The 24,471-nt window shown below is 37.7% G+C and overlaps 1 protein-coding gene across 1 annotated transcript in view; it reads left to right on the forward strand.

The window, feature by feature from the left end:
• HOMER1 (homer scaffold protein 1) overlaps window positions 1-24,471 on the forward strand; it is a gene marked incomplete at its 5' end in the record, with an annotated part of 70,532 nt that overhangs the window by 11,915 nt on the left and 34,146 nt on the right. The window contains 2 exon segments of the mRNA XM_082013281.1: window positions 482-574; window positions 8,506-8,648. Of these exon segments, the coding sequence (XP_081869407.1) occupies window positions 482-574; window positions 8,506-8,648 (236 nt within the window).

The following is a 24,471-nucleotide window of genomic DNA, read 5'->3' on the forward strand; positions in this document are numbered from 1 at the left end:
TGAAATTTTAAAAGCTGTTAAAAATTTGGGAAGAAATCAGTATTGTTTCAGTTGTGAGAGAATGAAGCCCCTTGAAAGCTCTAGGTTAATAGTGACCACAATAGGCTTCAGAACCAGCTCATTTGTTGTCAGGAGGAGAGTAAAACCTGAATCTGAAAGCAACTGTGTAAGGCAGCTTGTCACTATTATTAGCCATCTCTGAGGTGAGGTTTTTTAACACTATCGGCAACTGATCAAATTTCATTGCATCATAATTTTCCTAACATATAAACAGTATACATTATGTTTGAAAGGTACTGAAAGGTATATCACTGTGTAACTCACTTAAGTAGAGTGTCAAATAAGGAGAAAAATTTAAAAATTCTACTGACAGAATTTGATTTTGTAAAATGTTAATACAGCATTCTGTTCTGCATGTAATGTGCTACTTCACGCCTACTCTTTCTCTTTTTCCTTTTTTTTAAAACATATATACCTTCAGTTTGCTGAAAAATTTCAGGAATTCAAAGAAGCTGCACGACTAGCAAAGGAAAAATCCCAAGAAAAGATGGAGCTAACAAGTACACCCTCTCAAGTGAGTCTTACTGCCTAATTCACATCTAGTACTTTGTATCTGTGCTACTTACTGTATTGTGTCTTACATACACATGTTGTATTAAAAATGAACAGGGTACCTACCAGTTACTGGAAGAGTCAAGAAGTCTAAGAATACATTTAACATACACTACAGAAGTGTCTAAGTGACTTGCTTTAAAATAAAATTGACCTTTTCTTTATTCCCATTCCTTTCTTTGAGCTTTCCCCAGAAAATGAATAAACATGGTGACCAGTTATGTAAGTAAATCTATAGTAACACCTTTTGTGTATTTTTTTATTGTATTTATGAAACTCCAGGCAGTGCACTGTAAAGGACTTTTATAGAACAATCACTACAACAAAAATCTAAGTTAAAGCAGCAAACTATTTTTACTTGTTTCCTACTGTGTAGTATTCAATTGTGAAATGTATTGAAGGAAGATCACAGGTTCACATGCTGGTTCTGGAGTTTTATTACAGTTATCCATGATGTAAAAGAAGAGTTTATAAAAAGTATCTCAAAACATGAGCTGGGATAATACAGGCCTAGCAGGAGGATAAATTAATATAGTCACATTTACATTAGTCGTGCTTAAAATTGATTTACTTGAAAACGAATACTATGAATTTGCTTTGAAAAAAGAAATTGCATGAGGCGTTTATGACCCTCCACTTCTCTCTCCCCTGCCAGTGTTTCTGGATCTGTGTGTAGCTATTTGCTTTATTTTAAGCAGTGGTGAAGACAAAGGTAATTCCTTCTCTTGGAGGATGAAGCAGCTTTAAAGCTACAGCAGAGGTTCCTGAATTAGTAGAATTAATGCATCTGAGTCTTTTTTCTGGGGACTCTTCATTCACTGAATCAGTGCATCTCTTGGGTGCTCTGCAGTGTAGTATGTTCCTGATCTTTGATGGAACAGGGACGGCAGGCAGTTTGCAACAGGCTGTATGAATAGTTTTAGTGCCACCAGAAAGCTACATGTGGTCCCCTTCCACAGGGGGACTGAAGAGAAGGCAGTGGAAACCATGAGAATACACACAATGAACCAACCTCATGTCATTTTCCCACTAGGCATTTTGCCCAAGTGCTACTCTGACTATTGCTATTAACAGGAAACTGCTTGTTCTACTGTAAAAGGAGAAAAATAAGGCAGTCTCTTTTGATTAGTTTTCTTGACTGTCTCTAAATTTCTGATAAAGTCCATAAATAAACACAGAGATAGTGGAAGTAGGTATTTCAATATTACAACCTAATATACACTTGGCTTTAGGAGCAGTGCTTCAGCCAGGCCTCTTGTTACTCGATATTATAGGCAAAGCAATTACTCTGCTTCTGTTTTGACGTGTTGATTAATAGTCTGGACTCAGAATTTAAATCTGACACTGTCAAATGGAGTGACTTATTATTTAGTTTGGACATAAATTTGAACTACTTACTCAGAGACAAGATGTTTTTGTCTAGCAGCTGCCCAGGGTTAAAGTGTTCTCTTAAACTATATCAGCTATTAATATCGTTCATTTTCCTGTACAGATTTCCTTTTCTGCTTGGAACCTAATATTTTATACTGTAGGCAGTTACAGAAATGTTACCTTGTGCAATTCTGTAATGCACGTTGAGAGCTGCAATTTAATTACTGCACACTTAGGAATAATTTAATATTCAGGCCTTACTTTTAATCTCTTGGCTTTTCGCTGTGTTGGTAAGTTAATGTATTATTCTGAAAGATACAGTTAGTGCAAGTGCTGACACATCAGCATAATAGTCTTCACGTACTTAATGCTTCTCTTTAGTTCCCCAGGGAGAAGGGAGTTGAATTGGGAACTTCGGAGCTTGGAGCAGATGAGAAGCGATGGCTTCATGGCGGCACTTCCATGGTGCTGGGGCTCATTCAAAGGGATTTATGAGTGAGGGGAAGATGGGTACTTGGTAGTGGAGAGGGAAAGTGGGACCATAGAGACATGTGAAGGAGCACTTGCTGTCATTTCATCATCTGCCAAAAAATGGCTGCAAGGCAAATAATTCAAGTGTTGCCTTTCTAAATCATTTTACAGCTCTTCTTTCCCTTTTGCATAGTGATCCTTTGCAGAGAGGGAGATTAAAAGAGGAAGGAGATATTTTCAGTTGCCAGTCCAAACTTCACAGTAGCCTGGCTTTTTTAGGAAGCTTTGACAAGAAAGGCATTGGGAGGTAGTGTGTGAGTGGTGAGCTCTATAACACTAACCCAGTTAGCTACCAGTGTCAATCCCTTTGCTGTCTTAGACCTGCAGATATCCTTCTGCATTAATTTAATAATAGGTAGGAAGATACTGCATATCAAAACTGGAAAATATACATGTCAAACTTAAAATAAAATGTTATATTTCTCTGGGTACTGCTTTAAAAAATGCCCTTATTATTTGCAAGTTAAAGTACCAGATATGATACATTGCTCACCCTCTCTGCTACACAATTCCAAGGGATAAAAAGTACATGTGCTTTTTTCTGTGTTCAGTATGTGCCTACAGTTTGAATCTTTATTAAAGTATTTCTACAGCTAGTGTAACAAAACTCTGCACAAGGAGTTGCTCTTACTGTTGTTCAATGTAGCCCTGCAAATGCTTCTGGTATGTGTGAGTGTCAATTCTGAGTGTCCTGCAAAAAATTCTTGTGAAACTAAGGAGAAATAGAAAACAAGTTATAACAACAGAAATATCTCATATATAGAATATGTATTTGTAGTTAAGTACTTACCAGAGTTAGCCATGTTAAAATCTAAGAACAATCTTATTTAAAGTCCACTGAAGTTAGGCTGTTTCTCTAAGGTGTTACAAGCTGTATCCAAGTATTAGTACTGTTTGGCTAGATATTTCCACCAGAAAAGTGACTCAATGGCCAGGAAGTAGTAGTTCTGTGTTGAGTATTTTTTGGATATACTGTTTCATCTGATGACATGTATTCTTTGGCTTTGTGTGTGTGTGTGAGAAATATGTAGCAGAAAGAAAATAATACATAACTCAGTTTGCAATTACTTAATATCAGGAGTTCCTTTTCCTCTAAACTACGCTGCTGCTCATTTTAAGCTCTGCATTCTTACTGTTTCTTTAATACTGCCTGTTCTTCTCCTACTTACCAGCAGGCTTTGCTTTAATTTCCCAGAATATCAGATGATATATAAAATCACCATTTACCTTGACTGTAAAAAGGACTTAACTTGTCCAGGGAAAGACAGTGGCCTGGACCAACAAATTACAAAGATGCTGCTTTGTTATTTGTAAGTCCCACCAAGTGCACAGTGCTTTCTTGGAATGAAGAGGATAACATTATTTCTGTGTTGGAGAACTTGTACTTTTGACCATTCTGTATTAAGATGGATTCATATAATAATACACAGCTTCTCTATAGCTGGTATGTCTGGATGCTTCGGTCTAGAAAGAAGTTGTCTATTTTGGTACTTCTAAGACCACCCATGCACATAGGTACCCCATCTGGGGTCCCTTTAACTCAGCCTTTGGTAAGAAAGCTTTGCCAGGCTCTTATCTTGTTTATGTAACACTAAAATACTGTCTCCCCTGCTGTGCCACCTCCTATTTTCCAGACCCATCTTTTAATATAGGGAATTATTTTGCTTATGTCATAAACTCATGGATCTTACAGTGACAAGCCACCCATGGTCTATTTTCAGTTACAAGCTTGTCTATGCACTGAAAGAGCAACACTTTGATCTGGAGTTCACAGAGCTGTGTGAAGCAATAGCCTGAAAACTGTGTGTCTCCCTGCAACTAAGTTTTTTAAACTAATCTTAATTAGGTTCAAGTACAGAACGAAATAGAGCAGTTTGTGGAGTTTACAGTCTCATCCCATCAGTCTTACAACCAACTGGAACCTGAACCTCAGTTCTTCTTTTTCTCTAAGCAAGAATCTGTCCTCAGGTACTTCTTTTGACCCCAGTCATTTCAAATTAAGACCTCTGTTAATTTCTGAAATTGTGTGGTGAGTAACTTCCTCAAAATAGTCTTTGTGATTCCTCCTATGTAGACATTAGGAATAGCTATTGCCTGAAAAGTTTTAGAATCACTTTTTTTGTGCAGGGAATGGGTTGGTTTTGGCAAAATAATCATGATTTATCACCTGTTATTTTTTTCTTTGTAGAATTACAAAATTTACTTACAAAGTTTGTGGAAAAATTAAGTTTCTGGGATGTTTTGTGAATTCCTATACTGGAAGAAATGTTTCACATGTTTTATGGTATCTGAATCAGTAGCAGGCAGACATGCCGTTGCCAGTCAGCTACGGAACAGAGAAGCACTGTGAAGAACAGAAATGCCAGGGAAGTGTATAGAATACTTACTGAGAAAACAATATAATACTTAATAAGAAAACAAGCTGGAATTGGTTTGGTTTGTTCATGATTTTAGAACCACCTACTCTTCCTTTTCTTCTGTTCTGTATTTAGTCACTGTTAAAAGGTGGCTTGATCTGTTCTGTGAAGTCTGCTTGTTTTACTTTACTCTTTTGTGAGTGCATGCATTTTAATTAGAAGATTTTGAAATTTAAGGCATCTTTTGATGAATTCCCCTCTGTTTAGTTTATATACTGTAGGCACTGTCACTTTTATAGTGCTTGGCATGACCAAAGTCCTGCATACTCATATGTAGGGCCAGAGCTCCTTTAGACAGTGCAAATCTCTGACAAACTCTTAAATACCAAAGTACACCTGAGTCAGACTCTCACATTTATTTGTTGTGTAGAAAAATACTAATCCTCACTCTATATTTAAGTCCAATTGGTGGGTGACTTAAAGTTCAATATCCTCCAGAAACATATATGTGATATCACAGTGGTTTTATACCACAGAAAAACAGTTAATTCTTTCTCTCAAATACTTGAAATATCTATTTGTAGCTGTCATGAGTGGGAAATATCATGCCTTAAAATATATCATGGATTTACAGGCAGGCTTGTCATTTTCAATTTAACCACTGTTTTTTCCATGTAGTATCTATGCAGTTGAATGTTAGAACTAAGTTAAACTGCTCTCCCACATAGAAAGGAAGGATGAAAATTTCTTTTTAAGCTGGCTGCAGTTTCTTCCCCAAGTCTGTAAAGTCTGGAGTGGATGTGTGAATGGTATGGAGTAAAAACTTCATTACATATGAATATTTCACAAAAATGTTTCTAAAATTCTTCACTCTGTCTAATTAATTAAAAAATGGGGACATATTTGTAAACATTTGTAAAAATTTTTTTCAGTGTAAGTGGCTTTTTCTGTTGTCTTTGGTGCTTTATTCATATCCCGCTTCATTACAGTTGGCTGCAAGGAAGTTATCTGGCAGGGATAGTTGTGAGTGTGTCAGAGCACTGATTAGCTTGTATTATTGGTGGAAGAAATACATACTAGAATTTAGTGCTTCTCTTGTATATATGAAATCAGCCTCTCATGAATTTGTGGGCATTGAACCTTTAGATATTACATATTCTGTGATGTTTGTCTGCACTAATTTTTGTCACTTGAATTCATTCACATGAGAAGGCTATGAAAGTGCTTTATTGAAAAACAAGCTTAGATGGAACTTGCACATTTTTCTTCTACTGAAGTAATTTCTATGCATTCATACTTAAAACATTTTAGTAAGTAGGCTCTGGCTTTATATATCTAATAGTAGTGTTGTAGGGATTTTATTTTAAAGATATAAGCCATTCAGATTTTATAGGGTGTGGTATGTATTTTTTAAGATATCTAGTGTAGTTTGGGAAGAGGAGGAAATAAAAAAGAAACTCTTGGGTTTAAAAAGGCTATCATTTAATGTCAGTGGAAACTGTTTATCAAATCAGAGGATAATAATAGATAAAACCATACAATTTGGATGAAATAATTCATTTGCCTGATTATCGTGCCAACTCTGCTCTCCTTTCACACTTAATTTCTGTTCAGTTTCAGTTCAGTAAAATTGTTCTGTAAAAATCAAGATTTAATTTTGACTTCTAAAGTGTTAACACTTAAGATAATAATTTTGGATATAAAATAACAAGATTCTTCCTGAAAGTAGGTAATAATTTGCATTCATACAATAAAAAATACATTTATATTATAAATAACAGTTTATCTGTGGCATTAAATCAGTGTAAGCTAATTATTTTTGCTTTTTAATTGTAGAATGGAGACACTGGTGCATCTGCATTGTATAACTTGATGAATGCTAAATATAATAGAACTTGAACTCAGTATTAACATGTTGTATCACCCACTGATTCAAGCTGTAGAGTGAGATACATGTCTCTCACTATGTGAGAAATATGGCAGAATAGAAGCAAAATTTTTACAGTTGTGCTGCAAATGCTTAATGTAATTTAAAGTGCAATGAAAATGTTGAATGACAATATTTTTGGTTAAGGGGCACCAGAAAGGTGTGGAAGGTGATGATGACAGCCAGATCTTACTTTCTTTTAAAGAACTGAGGTTTCCATCTAGTTAAGTCTCAAAGTTAAGGACATTTCCTGGAGATGGATGATCAATATTGGCTTTCAAAAAGCCTTACCCTTCTAAGGTAGTTGAAGGCTGCTAGTGGAGGCTCAGAATTAAACTCTGATCTTGTTAAGATCATGACCATGACCCTTGAAAGTCCCTTCCAACCCAAACTATTCCATGATTCTATGATCTTCAGATACTTTGCAGTTCCTTCTGAGATTGTTGTTCTTCAGCTTCCTATGCAAAGTGTCAAAGAGCTGGGAGGAGAAGCTGCTGGCCTTCCAGGGACTGTACTTGTGCTTCAGTTTAATAACATTAAACATCAGTTTTATCTGTTCCCCATGCAGATGATAGAAGGCTGTGTGGCCATAGGAAATGCTTAGGTTTGCAAATACTGTAATTCAACCAGTCCTCTGCTGCCTAGACACCCATCCAATAACATCCATTGAACTCTATTAATGAAACTCTTCTGTCTTAGAGTTAAATGTTACTACCTAATTACTAAAAGCCTACTGAGATATTTTAAAATTGAGATGAGCTACTTAGCTTACGTGACTTGGTTATGTCTGCAAAAAGCATTAATTGAAAAAAAATACAATAGGAAAGAAAATACTAAAATTAAACTACATTCAGGGACTGAAAAGCCTGTAATGTTTGAACTTAGGATGTGGGCTACAAGGGTGTGCTTTGTTTTTATAAAAAAGAAGTACTCTTCAGTGCCTAGAAATTAGCAAATGGTGTTTGTTGGCCAAAACACAAATGCACATCTTGGTGTAACGAAGGCTGATTAAAACCACAGCAGTGCCTTCTGCTGGGAGGCAGCCATTAAGTTTTTCAGGTGTCCAGTTACACTGCAGTAACAGAAGCTGCCTGGGTGTAGCTGGAGTATTCTCCTTCGCGGATGATACCATGACCAGCAAGAGCTAGGCCGGGCTAATGTGCCTCTGAAAGTTTTGCAATGACTTTGCTCAACAAATGGCTAATAAGTGAAACTGTGAACGCACCAGCAATGGCCCTTCCACTGTTTACTTTGGTTAATAAAAAATATAAAAGCTAGATTTTGAAACAAATATCAGAATTGTTTTACCGTGTTAGAATATAAAGTATATAAATATATATATAATGTTAGAATATAAAGTATATAAATATATAAAGGATAAGAATCCTGAGTTGACCACTGTGTAGCAGAATGAGGGCTGAATGTAATACCAAGTAGAGAGAGAGGTCTGTGAAGCAGGAGGCTGGGTACTTGCAAATAATTCGTAGGTCAGTTGTGTACAAGATGATGTGAATCTTATGGTAATGTATTTCTAAATTAAATTCACATGATGAAATATGACCATGAGGGATGCTGGAAATCTGAGCCTCACCTTAATACTGCTTGACATTTGTGTATCGTTTAACAGTTAATGTTAGTGCTTACACACACATAGCCTTCCTGAGCAGGGCAGTTTGTAATTTTAATGTGTTGTTTGTTTTACTTAAGGAATCAGCTGGAGGGGATATTCAGTCTCCTTTAACGCCAGAAAGTATTAATGGAACAGATGATGAGAGGGCAACGCCGGAAGTGACGCAGAACTCAGAACCAAGGGCTGAACCAACCCAGAACGCATTGCCATTTACCCATAGGTACATATTCCATTCCCACATCCTGATTAAGTGATACCTGTCTCCTTCCTTGTTAAAGGGACCTTCTGCCATATTGTGTGGGAAAAAACCCCAAACAACTCCCTCCAAAAAACTGGACTGGCTTTCAGATTTGCAGTAATATATTTGTTTTAACAAAATACATGTATGAGAAAATCTCTTGGAATAAGATTTGGGGCAGTTTTAATCAGCTGAACGCGAGCCCTTGAACACTGGTTAGTACAGGTGTCCCTTTAACAGGAAGCATTATTTCAATGTCTGAGATCACAGTGAAATTAACTGCTTCATAGAATATTCCAATGAAATTATTTTTGCACACATTCTTTAAATGACTGATAGGACTGGATGTCACCCTTTCGTTGACGAGTTGTTGGAAGAAAAGGGACTGTTGCAACACTTCTGGATTATGAAGTTTAAAGCAGCCTTTAACTGAACAGTTCTCTGACAGTTGAAAACATTTTTCAACTTTTTTTCAAAATATGAGACAACTGTAGTTCTGCTTCAGACTGATTTATAATACGTGCACTAGGAATGCTGTGCTCTGTTCTTTAAGAAAGCTAGGACTTCTTTTTACTTAACGATACAAATAACGATTTAAGATGGATAAATGATTGTAAATCATAATGTATTGAGACCATGGAGAGTAACTGCAACATCTAATAAACTTAGATCAGAGCTAGAAATACTAGATTTATTTTTTTAAACATTGTCTAATTCAGTTTAAATAGAGTTTAAGAGCTCTTGATCAAAGGTTGGGGAATACTAGGATGCCAGATATGTCATGCAATTCAGAATTAGCAGAGATGGAATTGGAATTGTGCAGGACTTCTTGTTTTTTGTAAGAGAATAATACTATTAAACATATCTGGAAAAAAATAATACACATTTTCAAGTGAGAAAAAAATTTGCACTAATTTTTTAACAGAGTGATTGTGTTTATTTTTATACTTCAACTGTCACTAGTGCATCTACATGTTTTAGAAGAAATGGTGCTTTGTAAGAGTGCTATCTGCATGTTGAAGGAGCGTTACAAATGTTGCACATCTATCAGTGTTCTGTAATGAGTTCATTTAAACTGTTTGTGTGTTGGAATTCTCTATCAATATTTTTGTGAAAAGGATTTGTGATAAAGTCCACAGGAGTAGTGTTGTTTGTTTTTTTTAAAAAAAGATAGCTGCAAGATCTTCTCTGTTGTTCTGCATATGTAAATATGTTTTCTGGTATGCCAATATGGTAATTGCGCTTTGCTCTGCATTGAGCATGACTGAATATGTTTTTTGAAGCTACCTGGTTGTAATTTTTGATGGTATAGAATAGAGGTTACAAAACTTTTATGTGCTTTGCATTTTTGTATCTACTTCATGTATGCAGTGAGAGTGCCTGGTTTTAGGTTTTGGTCCTGTTAAATAACCACTAGCTAGAATTGGTCTTCCAACAACAGCTCTGCATTTTGAGGATCACTTCTCATGATGATTCTCAAAAGACCAGAGTTTTGTCTTGCTAATGGTAGCTTCAAGTTTGTTAGTGAGCTATTACTGAAGAAAATGCAAATTTTTAAAACCCTTGAAATAAATTGAGTTTTGGGCTATATAAGGTTTTTATTATAAATAAATAAATAAATGTTATATACTTAGTATAAATAAATAAAGATGCATGAAACACAGGCATGAATGAAATGGAGAGTGAAGCCTTCAGGATTATGTTAGTCCTGGTTAAATGGGCATGTTTTTGCAGAGACATTTCATAATACTAAATTGGCAACTAGGTAGACATACCTAGCTGCTTGTGCTTGCTGAAAGGGTGCTCTCTGCAGGCAATCTGCTTGCTCTGATTTGAAAAAAAAAAAATTAATTTAAAACCTTATACCCAAACTATTGGAGACTCCCTGGGCTTTTCATGTGTCAGGTGTACAGAAAGGGATTGTGCTCCTTGTTCCCTGCCCTTCTGATGATGCTGTGTGTTGGTGGCACTCCATGTGTGATACAGAGTTGCTGACCTGAGCCCTTTTCTTGTGCACCCTGCTAACTCCTGCTGATCAGTGAGCCTCTTCCTCCTGCACCTTGCGTTTCAGCAAAGGAAAAGTTTAGCCATTGCTTCTGGGTGAGGCAGATAATGTTGGAAGGGCACTTGAGTGTTGTCTTGTGCGTGGCAATGGTTTTTACATATTTGCCTTTACTCCAGGAGCTGTTGGTCAGTCATTAGGTACTTTTGAAAGGAAAAGGCATTGTGGTCTTCCTTCCAATGAGTTCAGCTATAGGGGACATAAGAGTCAGTGAGGGGGGCTATGCTTCACTAAAATAACACTAGCATAGCAAGTTCATTTCTTCCCTAAACAGGAAACCTATGTTCTGCTCTGGCATTGACAGTGCACACTTATCCTGTGAGGGACCAAAAGGAGTGGTCCTCAGTGTAGGCTGGAGCACAGGGAAGACGTGTGGGGCTGCACAGCAGGCGCCCAGGCAGCCAAGGGACAAGCACTGGAGCTTTGTGGGCAGGATAAGGTGCCACGGCACTGCACAGCAAGGATGTCTGGTGAGGGGACTGCATTGCTGGCAAGAAGGTCAGCAAGCTCAGTTGAGTGCAGGTGTTTCTGTGGCAGAGATCAGGGGTAAAGGTTTGAAGGGGTCTGTTGTCAAAACAGTGATATAGGTAGGGACTTGTTATGTCTTTGTATGAATGGTTAAGGGTCTGACAGGAGTTAACAAGGTCAGAAATCAGAAGTGTGGAGGTCATGCTTTAGTCTGCATCTTACTACGTGTCATTTTTAATCTGCACACATGGAAAATGTTCAATTTGATTTTGCTATAACACGTCCTTCACTGGCAAGATGTGTCCTCTTCAGGCATTCTTCTCTGCGCTTTGTATGTCTTGGTGTAAGTAGTTGGGGCCTGTTACTTCAGCAGTGTAAGTGTAGACTATATTGGTATTTATAGTTATTTTCTGACCACTTATACCGAAAAGCTGAAAAACAGTATTATTTAAGTCACTAGTGTTTTCTTATTGGAACTCAAATTTCATATTATTTCAGTAAATAATTGTAAGTATTGAAATGAACATTCTCCAGTACATGTCTACAATCCCATTCATATCCCATGAGTATAACAGAGCAGAAGTCTAGTTGCTTCAATTTATCCTCATCTGGAAAAGTCCTAATGCTGTTCACAAGCAGTGTAACTCTAGTCAACTGCTTGAGTGATAAGGAGATTAAACAGGTCCAACCCTTGCACAGAAGAGAAACTCTTGCAATTAAACATCTTGCCTTTTTAACAACTATATATGATGGTTAATGTTGAATTATGAAGTAATATTACTTGGGAACTCCCCCATTCTATAATCTACTGTAGCCTGAGCACTGCTCTCACGAGTAAATGTTGCCAAAACAAATGAAAGTAAAATGTAGCCTAAGCCTTGCATTAGAATTTTTAAAAATCTTATCTGAGACACTAATCAGTCCTTTTCTGAACGATAGGTACTCCAGAAAGGCTTTTTTCTAACAGAAACTAGTTAATCAAATCTAGTTTTAAAATACTCTTACGTAAATCTTAGTTTCCTCAGGCATCTTCCTTGTTTAAAAAATAATTTCCCCATTCTTTAAATTGTCATTTTTTAATTTTTCTTTTCCAACTAAAAACTGTTGATCATCCAATGGGTTTTGGAGAGAAAAAAGTTGGTAAAAAATTTTAACCACTTCTGATGTGACTGGCTTTTAAATAAAAGTTTTAATCCTGATGGTACAGACTATACAATTCCTGGTCATCTGAATGAGCCCAAGAAATACTATACTAAGCTTATTCAGCTGTAGAATATAATTCAGATATTAAAATTGAATGGTGTATCTGGTGAACTCTGCAACTGCTGCTTGCTACTTTTTGTTAATTCTTTGATGAACTTCTTCTTTCTTTACCCTTGAAGAGAATACATTTGTTTATAACAAGCTTTATTCCATTTTTGGCACCATATGAAGCTGATAAAACACACTTTCAGGAACAAATTATGAGGATTCTTCTGGGACAAATCTTGAAACATCAATTTTCTGTCAACCATGACTTGAACCTGTTAGCTCATTTTTTCTTGTAATACGTAAACTTGGAATTTCTATTACATAATGTTTTGATTAGACAATATATATGTGTGTGTTTGTTGCTTGTTCGTTAAAATTCCTATTTTTGTATTCAAACAAGTTTTTAATAGGGAATTTTGACTCATTGCCTTAGTGAGAATGGACTTATTTCAAATCATGTTTATATCTTAGATATGTTATTGTCTAGCTAGCTTACCATTTAATAATGCTGCATGTAAATCCAATGCTGTAAAACAAAGAAAAAACAAAAATCTTGCTGCTAGCTCATGTTCCTTCACTGAGTTTTCATTAAAAGTTGTATGCAGAAATCTGTTCAGTACATTTTTCACTTTGTTTATTAAAACTACTCACTTGTACAAGCTTAAATATTTTAGTTATCTTGCAGTAAAGGTACTTTGTGGATCATGCTGAACTGCTATGTTGGCTTTAAGAAGTTTTGAGTTAATTTTTGTGGTGTTCCGTAATTTGAATTTATACCCAAATCCTAATATTTGGATGTTCTTTATAGGGTTATGCATAGCTTCCTTACCAAGTAGTCCTGGGGGTGTGTATTACTTTTTAAAAAAAATTTATTTGTGTTTTTGAATGTTACTCAACCTGATCATAGGATAATTTCGCATTGTGAGGAAGCTCAGGAGCTTTCTTCTAATCCAAGCTACTGCTCAAAGAAGGTCAGCTATGAGATCAGACCAGGCTGCACTAAGTTTTATCCAGTTGGGTTTTGAAAATCTTCTAGAATGGAGACTGATAAATCCAGGCTTTTAAAAAAGATTTTTCTGTAACATAAAAGACAGTAACTGTCCTCGCATTGCCCAGTGCTATAATGAATTGTGACGTTTTAGGGCACACTGGGGGGACTCTGGTAAATTCAATTACTCTGTTGAGAAGAGATTATTACTTTTTGAGGTACACTCAGAGAAGAAATTCAAAGGTGATATGTTCCTGCTGTCAGTGTAAGCAAGGAAATGGTTAGTATAGCAACTTAGACTTAGATCTTGACTTCCCCTCAGACAACATTTCTTAGATGTTTTGAAGGTCATAGCTGTACTGTTCTTTTGCCTGTTGTGTTGCACTGGCAAGAGCCTGGTGGTCTGTGGAAGAAGCACACAGGGAGGGATTGCTCTCCCCTCCCTCCCTGACCCAATTCCTGCTGCTTCCAGCACTCCTGCTCTTCTGCCTAAGCTGTTGGGATCTAGCTCAACTAGGCTATCCTTCAAAATAAAAGTACTTGCTCGGTAATTATTAATTTGAAGGAAAAATCTTGCCTTGTGTTTGTGTAATTTTTTTTCATGTGTCTGACTTTCCTGACAGAAATTTCAGATAGTTGCTGAAAATTCTGAAAGGAATCTCTGGAATACATAGTAAACCATTACATAGTTTTAAGCCAGTAACATGTCAAACACAGCTTAATGCAGCTCATCGTGTAACATTTTCATAGGATATCTCTAGTAATGGAAAGAGAGGTGGAGAGGCCTTGTATCTGCTATTGGAAGAATGGTCATGGTGGATGTGTTGCTTAGCTCTTCAAAATGAAGAAGCTAATTTTAGAGCTAATTTTAATGACTGGGGGAATGGATGAGAGCCAAACCTAAAAATAACCTAACCCTTAAGAGAGTAACTTCACCATCTTCCTTGTGCACCTAAGCACATTCTAGTTTGGAGCATGTGAATTAATGTGAATTACCTACTTCCTGCCATTTATTTAGTGAGAGCTCCAAGGAGTGATTCAGATGATGAGTTGGGTGTTTGAAATTAGATGATATAAATACTGACTTCAGGCACAAGTGAGCACTCTTGAAACATATCTGTCAAATACATTCTTAGAAGAGGAAAATAATCCTTATGCAATTTCTATTAAAAAAAAAAAAGAAACAAAACAACAAAACCATACTACTTGTACAATGTAAGTTCTTCCCCCTTTAATCACACACATAAGAAAAAAAAAGCCTAGTAAAAATGGAAAAAAGAAAAAGTAACTATCTTCCTTAAGGAATGAACTTTAATTTTCTAAAATGTATCCATTTTGCTCAAACAATTCAAAATATAGGTGACTTTAACAGATTGTTTGTTAATACTTCAGCAACTGTAAATATTGGCTCTATGAATTGGGTTATATGATACTTCAAATGAAATCAGATTGTGTAGGGTGGGTGGTTTTGGGTTGTTTTCTTGTTGTTGCATCCAATAATTCACAAACACGATTTTTAAAAGATATTTTCAAGAATACAGTTTTCTGAAATGTGTTATTCATTTTAGGAGTCTACTCATAGCACACACTGACATTTTTTGCCATTTTTAGGCATTGGTAGAGGAGGTATTCTCTTTATTCTAGATTTTCCTAGTATTTGACTTGAATAATGAGCTTCTTCCATTGTGATTTTGATACCAGTGTGTATGCTTGTTTAAATTTGTGAGCAGTGTCTGTGAGGTTTGTTTTATGGTATGATTTGTACATACATTAGTTAGAATATCTGCAGGTTTATGAGTTGTAAGCTCAAACATGCAGTCATCTCTTCAATAGGAATTAAAATGATAGTTATAGAAGATCTCATGTAGCCAGTTGATACCTCATGTTTTCTTTACTCCTACTTCCATCAGTGTTTTTGATGTTGTTTAGTGTCATCATAGGAAACCTTTCAGCCAGTAAGTAGGATAAGCTGCAAATTGAACTTTACCCAGACACCATGAAGGAGTCCAAGGTGTTGTCTTTAATACACCAGAGATCTCTTTGGGTAAATTTTGCTGAAGTTAGGTCAGCATTTCCAACTATAACCGGTGTCTTTTCAAACATTTTTTTCAAAACGGAGAAGTGTCATTAGTACCAAAGAGAAAAGACACCAAAGAAATGCTGCAAGATCTCAATGCACTATTCTCCAGAGGAAAAAACACGATGAAAAATTTTGAGAGGAAATAGCCACTTTGTAGAATTGTTTTTTATTTTAAGATAATCTGTGGAAAAATGTAATACTTTGAAACTTCAAATGTCATACCTTGTTTGGATTGGAAGCCTCAGTGCATAGTTACCATCTTTCAGCTACCCATTAAAGAAACAGAAAGCCAGTAACATCTGAAGTTTGCAAGGAAAAAAACCGAACACATAGCTATTGATGCCCTTAGTGTCAAATGAATGTTCTAACAGTCATGACCCCTCAAAAGAGAAGCCTTTTGTGAAAAAGAAAGGCAGAGGGGATGCTTTGCAGGACGGACATATTCTTCACAAAGTCTGATTGCTCAAACTTTACTGTCTCCTGCACATTGATTAGGAAAGCTGATGCATGAGTGTATTTCAGGACCAAGGTAACGTGAACCATTCATGCCCATACCTTCAGCCTGGGATTAATTCTTAATGAGGAGATGGGGGGGCTTCCTTCAGAGCCTGGAATTTTGGCTATTTGTAACAAGACTTTCCTGTGGCAGTCTGTTTTGCAGGTAAGATTATTGCACAGTTTGCACCTGTCTGCACGAACACACAGGCTTTGCCTCTTCAAAGTGACCTCTTCAAATTATGCCCCAACAGCCATTCAAAAGTGTATGTTTAGAAGATAAAGGTTCCTTGTACCTGGTGTGTAGCTGCTTCAAGTGCAAGACTTAGTCCACTTATCTTTACCAACACTAAATACAATGCTTATGCAACTGTCTACATGGATAGACAAATGCTAAAGAAACTTTTCCAGACTTGTTCTTTTACTGTTTTCTGTCTCTAAATGGACTCTGTAGTTAACAATCTGGTTCTATGAAACTGGAGAATAGTGTAGCCTTGCGTTTCAGGGTGCATATTCCCATACACATAGAAATTATTGAAAAGGTTACAGTTTTAGGGAAAGGAAATTAAAGAGAATTGAAGATTTGTGGCCTTAGATCACTTTTAAGTATGCTGCAGAAAAATCTGCATCACTCTTACTTCGATCTTGTGTATTTTACTGATCTCAAGGTTCACTTATTTCTCAACTTTTGATTACTCTATAAAATCAATATACAGAACATGGATGAACTTGTGTAACACAGTCATTATAGTCATGGTAGAATGCCTCTGTCATATTCCTTAGAAATAAAGGAAATTGAAGTGTTGCTGAACAGTTTTGAGCTCAAAGTCCACAAGCTAAAACACAGCTTTAAAAAAAACCACCTCAAAAAGCATGAGAAAACTTGGCTTTTTGTCAGTTTTGGTATATTAAAATGTCATAACTCATAGCAACAATATATTCTCAAAATACAGTCTTACTCTTTTAAAGGCCACATAAACTTGTCCGTCAAAGCCATAATTTCTTGATTATTTGTGAAGTGTGTGTTTGTAATGAAGAAACATCTCCAGTTGCTCCATTCCTTGGGTACTTGTATGTCTTCACCCAAATTTTTTATGGTGACGGTGATGAGACACAAGAACATGCTGCTCAGGGAAGTTGTGTATGCCCTATCATTGGAAGTGCTCAAGGTCAGGTTGGATGTGGCTTTGGGCATCCTCTTGCAGTGAAAGGTGTCCCTGCCCGTGGCAGTGGGGTTGGACTGGATGATCTTTAAAGGTTGCTTCCAACCCAACGCATTCTATGATTCTGTACCAGGAATTAGTTTCCTGCTTTACTGAGAAGACAGGAGCTAAAATTAAGTCACCCAAAACAAAAAAAAACCCCAACCCACAACTCCAGCAAAACAAAAAAAAAGCCCAAACCTTTCAGGTAGTGGCTCTTTTCAAATGTAGGCTGTGTTTCCAAGTCACTTGTCCCCTCTGCTTTGCAGCAGGTATAGTGTCTGTTTTCGCTGCTCATCTGTTTGTCCAAAAGATCTCTGTGTTGCTGCACCTTATCTGTCTGCTTCATTTTAAGAGAAAGGATACATGTTAAGTTTTTTAGGCACCAGGGCCAAACCCAGTGGAATACTTGAAGGAAGTATTTTTAAAAAAAGGGAGAGGGAAGAAAAAAGTGTGTAATTGAGTACATCTTAGTGAAGGTGAAGCTCTGTTGAATGCATCTGATTGATACCAGTTTAGTCCATCTCTTACTGATACCAACAAGTTACTCTGCTTTCGGTGTTATCCCAGGTGTAGTGGTGGATCATCAGAGACATGGATTTCTCGTATGAGAAGCTGAACATATGTATAGACAGATATCCACTTCCGACATCTTACATATGCTATGTGATTATGGTTTCACTGCTGTCTGGAAGGCCTGATGATAAACATGCAACTATGATGACAACTTTAATGACTAAACAATTACTATTCTTGAAACAGTGTAGAACTCATTTTTCTCAAACTTCCAAGCAGAATATAAGTAAACATGTACCTTCATCCTTTAACAACTCACATTGAAGATGAAATTACCAATTTACTTCATGGATTTTTATATTCCTTTTAGTCTTTTCTGTATTACTCCCTTCGTAACTGCCCCCTCTTCTTGGAGAAGAGATACACTCTGGAAACAAATCAGTCTGTCTAGCACCATCTTCTCCAGATGTTTAAGCTTAAGAGCCTGTCACTCATTTTATTCCTTGTGTCATTTATAAGGATACTATTAGATATGGGATAGGGGAATTTACATTACAGCTGACCTGAGTTACAAGTTGCCAAGCATCTTAAGTCTTGGTGAAATACTAATTGTGGATTCATCTAAAACGTGCTACATGGATCCTTGGATCTATGGGTTTTGCCATTTATAAAGTGCTACATGGATCCTTGGATCTATGGGTTTTGCCATTTATAAAGTGCTTAGATGATGTTAATGAAGCCCATATGGACTTAAAAAAATTAGCTAATTTTTAATCAGTTAAATAAGTTTCTCCTGGGGGATTGACCATGGAAGTCAAAGACAATGGTAGCTGGAAATAAATATCTAAGTTGGGGATTCTTTTCCTCTTGATGATATGAGATAGATGTGCTGCCGTGCCAAATTCTGCTTGGATTAAAAGGAAGCAGAGATGGAGCACAGGTTTAAGAGGTGACTGCAGCTCCTATTCCTTTGCTACCTCTCTGATGCTGTAGTTGGAGCTTCAGAATTAGCAACTGTAATTAGCAACCGTACCTTGAGCAACTGGTACGAGCTACTCCAGCGGTCACACAGAAAGGAGGATCGGATAGAGCTGTGTGAATGCTGCTGTCCCCTGGAGTGTTCACTCCTAGGCACACGTGGCTCAGGAACTAACTCTGCTGTGTCTGCTGACTTCTCCAGTTCAGAGCCAACACACAGTTGTCTGCGTGGTGCAGAGAAATCATGGTGAACTTGACAAAACCAATTACTGGTCTTACGTATTTATCGACAGGATTCAGCCAAATGGATTTCGTCTGCCCGCTTCTTGAAAGAATGCGTATTTAAAAACTAAAGTTTGACAAAGCAGAGAGAAGCAGTTTAGAAAACTCTCTGTATTAAAAATACATAGCATAAGTACTAACAGTATATTTTTTAAAAAAATTGTTTCATATTTAAATGAATCTTACACAAAAGTAGCTTTCATCAAAGTTTTCTAGAATTTATCTGGAATAGAGCTGGCTTAAAATCATAAGCTGTGTATGCTTTGAGGTATCATTTTGCATCCCTGCAAGAGATGTAGGATCAAGGACCAGGAGCCTGTAATTTTCACATGAAATAGCTTAGTTTCAAGTCTAATCCAAAATATCTACGCTGTTTACTAATATGATACTCTTTGGAGTGTGTCATTTTTGTCAGACGAACTAAGATTGCTAAAGATTTCTCCCTTATTTAGAGGTAGGCTTTACAAGTAATCCTAGTTAAGGCAGCAATTCCATTGGAGAGTGCTGTGGCCTGGGTCCTCTGGGGGAGAACCATCAAATTCTACCACATTGACATGACACTGAGGTCGAAAAATTATGCCTGAGGGGCTTAATTATGCCATAGCACCTGATGCATTTCCTCCTAGATAGGCACCTAAGACCGGACAGATGAAGTACCGTATCAACCTCTCTTAGCTTTTAAAAGTCTAAACGTGGGGAAGATGAGTTTCATCCACTAAGCTCTCTTTACCAGGTCCAGCCTTAAATTTTACATCCTGCCAACTCATGATCCAGAGTTGTGCTTCCTGTTTTGAATGGAGGCAACACAATGTTGTGTTCCCCGGCATTGCTGTCACCCTGCCGTGGTTCCTTGGTGGGCTGTTTCATTCTATCTCCCTACTCTCCAGGTCAGATTTCCTATCCAGATAGTGTAAGACCCCGGAAGACTAGAGTAAAATTTCATTGAACAAGTAAAAGTCCAAAGCTGCTTTATTGTAAGCCATTTCAGAATGTCTAAATGCGCAAACAGTATTCAGGCTCAACCTGCACAAGTTGTGTTATTGAACATAATTGTGTCATGTTGGTTTTTTTCTGTGACATTGTAGTAGGCAGAACCCTTCTAGTGGAAATTCGATAGCATCACCCTACTTCCCGCAGACACAGGTAGAGGTTAGGGGCAGGCACACATAGACAGAGAAGTGGAATATTTTGTCTGTCAAAAAATATGAAGTACTTAATATATTCTCTTCTTGAGAGAAGAATTACCTTGATGAATAAAATGGGGGATACAGCTAAATGGAGATCAACATTTCCTGTAATTTTCCATCAGCTTTAGAGAAGCTTTCTGTAACTAAAGAGTCACATCTTTTGAGTTCCTTTAATATTGCTGTAGATGCCAGTGACATTTTGTAGTACAGACAGAAAGTGGTTCATGTTGATTAGTGTTTTGATCGTATAACAGGGCGCGCTGCTGAGATGAATTTAAGTTGCTGAATAGCACTTTCATAAGATGTAAAGAACTGGCAATTCATAAGCATCATCAAAGTATTTCATAGTGACACCAAACAGCCATCAAGTTTTGTTTGTAATGAATTGGGTTGGCACAAATCAGAAATGAACTAGAATAGGTTTTTTTTTTTTAATCAGCTCCTAAGCCATTTGGCAAATGAAGGAAGCTGGAGCTGGGTGAAGGTGCTAAAATAAAATGTCCGGGATATCTAGGACTCTATTTTCTCAAGTACACAGCAATAAAATGTTATGTGTGGTCAATTTCTTGTGATGAACTTCAATTGTAGGGTTGCTTCCTTTGGAGATTTTACTCTGTGGCACTGTGGGGTAATGATGTTTCGTCTTCCTGTCATGAAATGCAAAGCGTTTGGTTTCAAAATTGGAGTTAGAATAGTGGAAACCATTCTTCTGGGAGACTGCAACCACATAGAAAATTAGAAAGTAATTTAAACAACATGGCTCAGACAAAAAAAACAAGCCATACCAAAACCCTAGAACTGAATTGACTGAATTGTAGTATGTTATCCAATTCTGTAGTTTGCCAAAGGAAGAAAAACAGAAGTTTTTTCCCCCTCACTATAGAGAAAATACGCATAGAAATAAGGTACGGGTTTGTTGTCTGAAGCCAAATGCTTTTTCATGTAGGCAATAAATTCACATTAAGTTGGCCTGAATTTTAAGAGGGTAGCTAAATAGTTTCCTAGATGCCCAAATCATGATCTAACTGATCACTGTGTATGACTGCAACTTACCTGTTCGCTTTATTTAGGAAATACTCTGAAATTTAAGACTAATGTAATTACATGACAACACCGACTGTGTAGCACCTTCTTTCTGCAGTCTCCAGAGATTTTAGTATTCTTGTTTAATTTTACTTTAGCACTTTAGGAATCATTTGTGCTGGGCTTAACATTCAGCACACTGGGAGGCTCAGGAAGGCTGGCTTTTAAATGGCATTGTGCTGCTTGCCCTACCCTTTTCCTTGTCTAGGTGCCTTATCAGGGAAAGAGAAATAGAGCTCACAATTTTAGAAAACAGATGTGCTGAAACAGTGCCATGGCACACAGGCATAGCCTCATGAAAGGATGGGAGCTCAGCTTCTGTTCTGCTGTCTGTGAAATCACACCTAGCAAAAGTCATGTGCAACTTCATACTCTTGGCATCCCTGTTGGGTTTGTGATGAGTTAAGTAAGCTGGGGCAGGGATGGAAGTGGGGAGCCAAGCTGGATATTTTCTCTTTGAAACTGTTGGGTCAATTAAAGTGTTGCACTGGGAGGAACTAGTCTACAAATTTTTAAATTCCAGCTGAGTTCTGAGCCAAATCATCTGACCTATGCATTATTCTGAAGAGAAGCTGAAGGAAACTTAAGATCACTTAGATCCCACAAGACTGAGTAAATAAGAACTGGCAACTACCAGTGAATTAAGGAAGGTGCCATGTTGGGTTTTTTTCTTAGAAACTGGGGGTTTTTACAATGGGGAGGGAGAAAAACTTACACAGGGACTGCTTCCTCTCAGTGTTAACCTGTAGTCCCTAGAAAAAGTGCCAGTATCAGAGACTTCCCATGTATTAAATTTAATCTTTTGCATCCATTTAATCTCTTTTTAGTAAATTTGACTCTGGGAACATAGTGCAAGAAATTTAGTCTTTTCTTGGATTCAGATTTGGTTTAAACAAGGCAAATTTAATACTTCCATTCTCTTAAAAAGCGGGGATGGAAGAAAAACTATGTCCACTGATAAGTGTTGCAACTCACTTGCAAGTTGTTTTGTTCAAACGTATACAGTCAATAAATGTTTTACTGTGATCATATGGTTCATGTGACTTAACTCTTTATTCTTCAAAGTACTTCTGACAGCTCCATAGATGGCTTAGTCTGGGCTTTATATGTAGGCTATTGACTCAAGTAATTTATGGGTATCAGAGGAGATAAATGAAACTTAATTAAATTTGCCATGGTCTCACATAGCTTTCTGTTCCCTTAGTGGAACAAAATTATTTTGTTGAACTGACAGTTCATCTCCAGTGCTGTCTGCGATTAATGCATGTCGTCATATTTACTGGGATAAGCAAACTGGCGACTGTAATGCAAAAATGAATTGCGCCAGTTGCACCAGTAGCTATTATTTGATATTGTAAGATAACCTAATGCACTAGCTGGGTGGAGGCCAAACAGTCATAATTGAAAATCTTTATGCAACTGCCCAATCACATCTAAGTATTTCTATAGGTCATTCTATAGAATGTCTTTCTGTCGCTGGTAGTGAAGTTACAAGGCCCTGCAGCTGCAGTGATTGTTCTGCCGAGTTCCGTGTTTGCTGCCAACGTGGGACAGGAAGCAGCATTCGGGGGTGTTAGAGGCTGAGCTGTCCTGTGGTATCATAACAGAAGGTTCAGCTGAGATCTAAACTAGGTGCTTGCAAATCTTTCGCATTCGGCCGCTCGGAGCAGCAGCTGTCTTCAGCAGAGGCACGACACTCTCCGGTTAAAGCTGTGACCGTGCCTGGAAGTGCAGGCAGAGGCTTGGGCTGAGGATCTCCACCCCTTTGCATGTGGTGTGTGTCAGATGTACAGGACTGGGAGAGGTCCCTTTAGCCACCTCGCTCTACCTGTGGCAGAGCAGAGTTCTTGCTGTCTTCACTCTGTTGTTGCAAAGGTGAGAGTCTGCTGAGCTCCATAGAATCCACCTGTAGCTGCAACAGCTTCACGGGCCACATCGATACAGCTAAATAAAATGGGCCTTGGCACGGAGGCCTGTGGGCGGAACCGTTCCCACCTGTCACAGCAATGATACTGGATCTCTTCTGCACCCATGCAGTGTCCCTGCAGCTGTAAGACACGGTTACTCTTTTGTATGGAGTCCTTTTCCAGTTCTGGGTAGCTGCAATGATTTGAGGGCTGCATTGCCACCCACCGGAGTGGTATTCTCCTTGCGCAAAAGCATGGACGTGTGTTGCATGCCCAGGAGTGTTTCCGATGGGCATGGGAGGGTTGCAGATCACATAAAGCCTTGGACTGTAGAGATGGAAGGGCGCTAAACCTGGCTATGTGCAAACTGTGCTGGGGGTCTGTCTGGCCAGCTGACATGGACCAGGGCAGTTTGCAGGGAGCGTGAGGTCCCCAGTCCGTGTGGCTTTCAGAAGCGTGGGGCTTTTTGTCCCTGTTTTAGTGATGGAGGTGGGGTCACTGGGACAAGAGTTGTTCCTTGCCCTTACTGCTACAGCGTTTTTGTGGTGAAGATAGGGAAGTTTCTCAAAATCATCAAGTGTAATTAAGTGCACGGTTCAGTAGAACCCTTAAAATCAGTAGAGCACTCAGTAAATGAGAGCCTGGGTGAGAGAAGCGTAGGGCAGTCGAATACTCTCTTCTGTTACGTTGCTGACAGCATGGGGATTGGCTCAATGCACACACAAATCGTTGTTATAGGTAGGATTTTTGAAAGAAACATAGGGTTTTGTCCAGCCAGGGGTCTCAGCAAGATTAACCCATACTAATTCAAAGTGTGAATTTACAGTTAAACTGCTTTAAATTCTTACATGTGCAAATGAGTTCCAGAGAGAAAGTGGTTGTAATTCAGATCATTTTAGTGTCAGGGTCACTGTGTCCTGGTATCTGACTTGCCGATAACTACATCATCTAATGGCTTTCACAAAGTGATTAAGTGCCATTGGACCCCAAGTCAATTTGACTTAGCAGCCAAATCCCTAGTCATTTTAGAAAATGAGGTGTAAGTTCCTAAATAACTTAGATTGCTTTTGAAAATGTAGTTTTGCTGGAATATTTGAAGTATTCAGCACCACAGCAACAGCAAGTAATTAACGCCTAGTGTTTAACAAACTGAACAAACTTATTGGGTATCAGTTGTGAAAAATGAGAGATACATTACAGGTAAGAGAATAAACTACTTCCAGTGATACCAATAAGCAATTTCAGTAAAGGAACAAGGGCAAATCTTTTTTTACTTTTTCAGAGTATGTGATGAAATTTTGGGTCT

Source organism: Phaethon aethereus (genome assembly GCF_964289735.1).
Source record: "Phaethon aethereus genome assembly, chromosome: Z".
In the NCBI taxonomy this organism is placed as follows: Eukaryota; Metazoa; Chordata; class Aves; order Phaethontiformes; family Phaethontidae; genus Phaethon; species Phaethon aethereus.